This window comes from Scyliorhinus torazame, chromosome 8 (assembly GCF_047496885.1).
Source record: "Scyliorhinus torazame isolate Kashiwa2021f chromosome 8, sScyTor2.1, whole genome shotgun sequence".
Classification (NCBI taxonomy): Eukaryota; Metazoa; Chordata; class Chondrichthyes; order Carcharhiniformes; family Scyliorhinidae; genus Scyliorhinus; species Scyliorhinus torazame.
In genome coordinates, this window is record NC_092714.1 from 69,023,264 (window position 1) to 69,030,752 (window position 7,489).

Below are 7,489 nucleotides of genomic sequence, written 5' to 3' on the forward strand. Positions count from 1 at the left end.
ACAGGACATGTGACGGCAATACATAGAAACATACATAGAAAATAGAAGCAGGAGGAGGCCATTCGGCCCTTCAAGCCTGCTCTGCCATTCATTATCATCATGGCTGATCATCAAGTTCAATACCCTGATCCCACGTTCCCCCCAATATCCTTTGATTACTTTAGCCCCAAGAGCTATATCCAATTCCTTCTTGAAATTACACGTTTTGGCTTCAACTACTTTTTGTGGCAGTGAATTTCCCAGATTCACCACTCTGGGTGAAAAAATTTCTCCTCACCTCAGTCCTAAACTGCACACAATTCTACAGCTATGGCCTCACCAAAGCCTATACAATTGCAATAAAACATCCCTATTCCTATACACAAATCCTTTCACTATGAAGGCCAACTTTACAGTCTGCTGTACCTGCACACTTACTTTCAGCTACTGATGCACGAGGACACCAAGGTCTCACTGAGTATCTACCTCTCTCAATTTATACCCTTTCAAATAATAATCTGCCTTCCTTTTCTGGTACCGAAGTGGATAACCTCACATTTATCCACGTTATTCTGCATCTGCCATGCATATGCCCACTCACTCAGCCTGTCCAAATCCCGCTGAAGCATCTCTGCATCCTCCTCACAGCTCACCCTCCCACCCAACGTTGTCTGCAGATTTGGAGATAATGCATTTCTTTCCTTCGTTCAAATCATTAATATATAATGTGAACATTTGGGTTCATATCACAGATCCCTGTGGTACCCCACCAGTCACTGCCTGCCAAATCAGAAAAAGATACATTTATTCTAACTTTTTGCTTCCCGTCTGCTAACCAGCAATGTAGGTGCTGGATGTGTGACCTGCTCGCTGCCGCCAATTCTGCCGGGAAGAGTGCATGATTCGCAATTAAATGCCGTCATGGCCGGCATTCTTAAAAGTCGGTTGTGGCTGTTGGGTGCTTCCCCCGCGATTGGGCACACGGCGACCCTCCTGACACCCACCCACGGGATGCGACCCGCAGTTTGAAAAGCCCTGGTCTAGCGCATGCTGATTCCAGCAGCATGCACGAGGACTTGTTTTGTAGCTTTATTAGGTTGACCCTTCATTTTTAAGCATGCCTGGTGTTACTCTGACATGCCCTCCTGCACTCTTCATCAATCCAGGGTTGACTCCCTGCTTTGTGATAATTGCAGGGTGAGATTGTGGTTGTATACAATTCTATTGCTGCTGATGCCCCACAGTGCCTCTTGATTGCCCAGTCCCGAGTTGCCAGAATTGTTCAAAATCTATTCCATTTAGCATAGTGGTGTTGCCACACAACACTATGGAGGGTATCCTCAATGTGAAGACAGGACTGTGCGGTGGTCTCTCCGACCAATATTGTCATGGACAGATACATCAGGGGTAGGCAGGTTGGTGAGGATAAAGTCAAGTATGTTTTTTCCTCTTGTTGGTTCCCTCACCATCCGCTGCAGATCCAGTCCAGCAGAGCAAGTCTTGGTGATGGACACTGAAATGCCACATGCAGAGTATATTCTGCACCCTTGTCACCCTCCGCGTTTCTTCCATTGGTGTTCAACATGGAAGAGGACTGATTCATCAGTTGAGGGTAGGTGGCAATCAGCAGGAGGTTTCCTTACTCAAATTTGACCTGATGCCATGAAACTTCACAATGTTCAGAGTCAGTGTTGAGCTCTCCCAGCTGGGAGAAACTTCTTCACAAGGTATAGGTATACAAAAGGTATACAAAAAGGCTGTTCCCCAAGGTCGAGGTGTCAATTACTAGGGGGCATAGGTTTAAGGTGAGAGGGGCAAGGTTTAGAGTAGATGTACGAGGCAAGTTTTTTACACAGAGGGTAGTGGGTGCCTGGAACTCGCTACCGGAGGAGGTAGTGGAAGCAGGGACGATAGGGACATTTAAGGGGCATCTTGACAAATATATGAATAGGATGGGAATAGAAGGATACGGACCCAGGAAGTGTAGAAGATTGTAGTTTAGTCGGGCAGCATGGTCGGCACGGGCTTGGAGGGCCGAAGGGCCTGTTCCTGTGCTGTACATTTCTTCGTTCTTTGTTCTTTGTTCTTTGTATACCACTGCTAGGTCTGTCCTGTCGATGGAACAAGACATACCCAGGGATGATGATGGTGGTGTCTGGGACATTGTCGATAAGGTTGTAATTCAGTGAGTATGTCGATGTCAGGCTGTTGTTTGACGAGGCTGTGGGGCAGTGCTCTTAATTTTGGCACGAGCCCTCAGATAAGGATGTTAGTAAGGAGGGCTTTGCACGGTCGATAGGATTGGATGTGCCATTCCGGTTTCTAGTGCCTAGGTTGATGTTAAGTGGTCCATCCAATTTCATTCCTTTTTGATTTTGTTTGGTACGAGTGGCATGCTAGGCCATTTCAGAGAGCATTTAACAGTCAGCCACATTGCTGTGAGTCTGGTGTCACATATGGCCAGACCAAGGGCAGCAGATTTTGTTCCCTCGAGGACAGTAGTCAACCAGATCGGTTTTACAACAATAGTTTAATGATCACCATTCCTGAGACTAGCTTTTAATTCCAGATATATTCAGTGAATTTAAATTCCACCAGCTACCGTGGTGGGATTTGAACTTGCCGCCTCCAAGCATTACCCTGGACCTCGGAATGACTGCTCTAGTGACATTACCAGGACATTACCAGCACGCATCGCCTCCTCCAAGATAAGAGTTAATAAAATAAAGAACATTTGCAATCGCATTTGATTCTGGCATGAGCAGCCTACAACAACTGGTAACGGGTGTGCGGAAATCTTGCAGCGGGAATTTACATACTCCCAGCCGAGAGAATAGGGAGCATGCCAGCCCTTGTGCAATTGCCAATGTTGCTCCGTAAATGATGTAAACGTGGGGCACCATGCAGTGAGGAACATCTTCACATCCATCTGCACAGAATTCCCAAAGCATTGAGAGAACAAGCTGTTTGTTAACTCTTCCTGTACAAGGATAAATTTAAGGAAGACCAAACCATGCCAAATCGGAGATTATGTCATATAAACATGTTTTCTCATCAATTCTGTGATCAACAACATTGGTACATTGGGAACTAAGTTAATGGAGACTGTCACTGTGAAGTTTGGCAGGCGAGTAGATTATTTGGAAAGAGCAGTCACAGTTAGATTTTACTAACATAGACAACTGGCAGACAAATCTAAGGCAGCCTGCTGGTAAACCTGCCTGGCCATCCAGCCTTTGGGGAATAGCAGCAGTATAGTGTCTGATGATGCTGCTGCTTCCTCCCAAGATGGCTGCTCATCATGCTGAAAGTGAGTCCTGCTGCCTGGCATGGCGTCAATATATAACCATGTACCCAGAAAATCTAGGCCACAAACATCCCAACACGGTCGCACCACTGCACCTCAGGCTGCTGCACAGCTGTTTACCCACACCTGAGGCACTTACACACACTGATTTTGTGAAGTAGGACAAGCACCACTAACAGGGCCACCTCAGAACTCCTTACCAATGTAAACACAACATTATATAATTTTCCCCAAAACGATGGGAAATGAGACACAAGACATTGCAATGTTTTTTGGAAAACTGTAAAAAGCACAGTACACGGTGGCACAGTGGTTAGCACTGCTGCCTCACAGCTCCAGGGTCCCGGGTTCAATTCCAGCCTCGGGTGACCGTGTGGAGTTTGCACTTTCTCCCCGTGTCTGCGTGGGCTTCCCCGGGTGCTCCCGTTTCCTCCCACAGTCCAAAGATTTGCAGGTTAGGTGGACTGGCCATGCTAAATTGCCCTTTAGTATCCAAAAGGTTAGGTGGGGTTATGGGGATAGGGTGGAGGCATGGGCTTAAGTAGGGTGCTCTTTCCAAGGACTGAATGGTCTCCTTCCGCACTGTAAATTCTATGATCTATGATTCTATATACCATATAAATCTCCCAAAGCACTTTACAAGCAGATGGAAGGAGAGTAAATTCTTTGCTGGAAGGTAGATTTTGGGAAGGAGGACCAAAAGCTTGGTCAAAGAAATGGGCCTTGAGAAGATTTTTCAAATTGGAGATTCTCCACCTTCCTATGTCTACTCTCTCTCTTCAAAGACTCACTAAAACTTACCGCATTAACAATAAATTCAGTCAATTCTACTGACCCTTCCATCAGAACGAAGAAATGTGCAAACCTGTAAACATAGAATTTACAGTGCAGAAGGAGGCCATTTGGCCCATCGAGTCTGCACCGACCCAGGGCAGCACGGTGGCGCAGTGGGTAAGCCCTGCTGCCTCATGGCGCCGAGGTCCCAGGTTCGATCCTGGCTCTGGGTCACTGTCATAGAATAGAATTTTCATAGAATTTACAGTGCAGAAGGAGGAGTCAGTGTGGAGTTTGCACATTCTCCCCGTGTTGGGGTGTGTTTCACCCCCACAACCCAATGATGTGCAAGATAGGGGGATTGGGCATGCTAAATTGCCCCTTAATTGGAAACAATGAATTGGGTACTCTAAATTTATATATTTTTTAAAAATTGAAAAAAAAGTGTCTGCACCGACCCTGGCAAAGACCACCCCACTTAAGCCCACACTTCCACCCTATCCCCGTAACCCAGTGACCCCTCCTAACCTTTTTGGACATCAGGGGCAATTTAGCATGGCCAATCCACCTAACCTGCACATCTTTGGACTGTGGGAGGAAACCCACACCATCACAGGTAGAATGTGCAGACTCCACACAGACAGTGACCCAAGCAAGGAGTCGAACCTGGGACCCTGGAGCTGTGAAGCCACAGTGCTAGCCACTGTGCTACCGTGCCGCCCACCTCTCCCAGCACTGTGTCGTATATGGTTATATTTGGGACGTTATACTATCTTGGGAGTACAAGGTAGCTGCAACTGTGGTGGCCAGTATCATTTTTAAAGCTAGCCCAATTCCAACTCTCTTTCTATTTTCAATTCTCCAGCTGTGAGTGTAAATTCAGTAGTTTTGAGTTAGTATTCCTACTGAAAATAATTTGTGCACTGTGTTCAGTATTACACATTCCTCCTTGCCTCTTTCAGTTTTCCAAAAGCATTGCAATGACCATTGTTTTGGGGAGAATTATGTAATATAAATTAAATCAATTTTTATCACTTTTTTTACACTCCCCCTTTCCACCCATGCAGCCTAATCCCGACTGAGAGTATGGGAAGCGTACCAGCTCCTGGACAATTGCCAATAATGTTGCTCTGTGAATGACTGCTGGGAGGTGCGTCCCAGACGGACTTTTGATGGATCATGAGGTGAACAATTCACCTGCAGGATCTCAGCTTCTGATCACTCGGTGCGTACAGTGTGTTGCTTTTTTTAAAAGGATAGCGTGATGTCAGTTCACTCTGCTCCCTGTTCAACACCCCGGCAAAGATGGAGCTAATTTTCACTTGCACCGGCACTAACACTTTGTTTCAACATTGCTGCAGTATGCACCGGTTTCAAAGAGAACACAATGGCACTGAAATTAACGTTGAGTAAAACCAATACTAAATGTCAATCCCAGTAATGTACCAAACATGGAAACACTGCCACAATATATACCGATTTAAGTTGGCAACCAACCTTAATTTATAAGCACGAAATGAACGCGCTAAGCTCTCTTGTATGATAATAATCAGCTTTTGGTGGTTCTAACATATTCAGAGTTACTTCTATTTACAGCCCCATTTGTACTCCATGTATTCATCTCTTCCAAGGCACCCAGAAGAGAGGGGGGGAAATCCTTATGCGGTTAAAGGCGACACTTCACTTCACTAACGTTCTCATTATCATCAGGCAGATGGTTTTATTTAAACTCACCCCACAACACTGCTATGATGAGACAATGAAGAATCCAGGCAGTTCGCAGCCAGCATTTGCACCTCTCGGCCATGTCACCAGATTATTCAAACAAGAAGCTTAAGGTTTCAAGAGTAGGCTGGTGAAGAGTTTTAACCAAATGAAATATGGATTCTCCTTTGAGGTTCTTGTTTGCATGCAGAATGGTTCTCAGCAAATAAAATCATGCCCAGACTCGGTCCATGTGTATTTCAATTCATCATCATCCATTTAGTGAATGTAAAGGAGGGGCGGGGTACCTGCTCCCCCACTAGGAGCAAATTTAGACACGGTCACATGGTTTCTGAGGGAGGAATTCTGAACCAGTGGAGAATTGTTTTGTAGTGAAGTAACTTTCCTATCTTCAGCTGATCCGCCGTGTGACGAATTATCGCCTTGACGCTTAAGTTCTGTGCAATGTGCTAGATTATGGCTTAAATGTAGGTTATGGTTTACAGCGTATACCGATATAAATCACAGTCCCATGTGTCACAGTTATGATGGACAGTAACATAATAGCTCAGTACCATGCAGTTTGCATTGGCCAATGACCTTTAATTTGGTGCTACAGTAAACACGCACATTTCTGTTACTATTTAACGCAGTTTTGATTGGATTGTATAGCATATAGGCATTAAATAAAATTGTCTAAAAATTATATCCATCTTAAAATTTGGATTGTTGTACACATTGTAAACATGGTATTGTCATATTTTTATAATGATGTAAAGGCATTAATCACTCCTAAGCGACTGTGCAAGGACACTGAGGTTTATTTATTGAGACGAGGCACGTGGATTTGTTTTGCATTCAGTCCAGGCAGATCAATCCATACATGAAAAACATAGGATATACATAAATACACAATGTAAATGCATAGACATACACATCAGGTGAAGCATACGGAGTGTAGTACTACTCAGTAGAGAAAATGCGTGGAGATGTCAGTTCAGTCCGTAAGAGGGTCATTCAGGAGTTTGGTAACAGTGGGGAGGAAGTTGTTTTTGACTGTTAGTGCGTCTTCTCAGATTTTTTAATCTCCTGCCCAATGTAAGAGGTTGGAAGAAAGAATAACCCGGGTGGGAGGGGTGTTTCATTATGCTGCCCGCTTTCCCAAGGTAATGGGAGGTACAGACAGAGTCTATGAATGGGAGGCAGTTTCACGTGATGGATTGGGCTGTGTTCACGACTCTCTGCAGTTTCTTACTTTCTTGGGCCGATCAGTTGCCATACCAGGCTGTGATGCAGCCAGATAGGATGATTCCGATGGTGCATCAATAAAAATTGGTAAGAGCCAATGTGGACATGCTGAATTTTGTTAGTTTCCTGAGGAAGTATAGGCGCTGTTGTGCTTTCCTGGTCGTAGCGTCGATGTGGGTGGACCAGGACAGATTGTTGGTGATGTGCACATCTCGGAATTTGATGCTGTTAACATCTCCACCTTGGCACCATTGATGCAGACAGAGGTGTGTACCGTACTTTGCTTCCTAAAGTCAATTACTGGCTCCTTAGTTTTGCTGACATTGAGGGACAGATTGTTGCCATTACACCATGTCACTAGGTTCTCTATCTCCCTCCTGTACTCTGACTCATCATTGTTCAAGATCCGACCCACTACGGTCGTGTCATCAGCAAAACCTTGATGAAGTTGGAGCCAAATTTTGTCATACAGTATGG

General features: G+C 45.1%; 1 protein-coding gene across 1 annotated transcript in view; it reads right to left on the minus strand.

Moving 5' to 3' along the window:
* The window catches only part of LOC140427922 (prostaglandin F2 receptor negative regulator-like), a 214,082-nt gene extending 208,043 nt beyond the window's left edge, over positions 1 to 6,039 (minus strand). The window contains exon 1 of the mRNA XM_072513783.1: positions 5,795 to 6,039. Coding sequence (XP_072369884.1) covers positions 5,795 to 5,867 — 73 coding nt within the window. The 5' untranslated portion in view covers positions 5,868 to 6,039. The remainder of the gene's footprint in view (positions 1 to 5,794) is intronic.
* Positions 6,040 to 7,489: the final 1,450 nt, after the last annotated feature.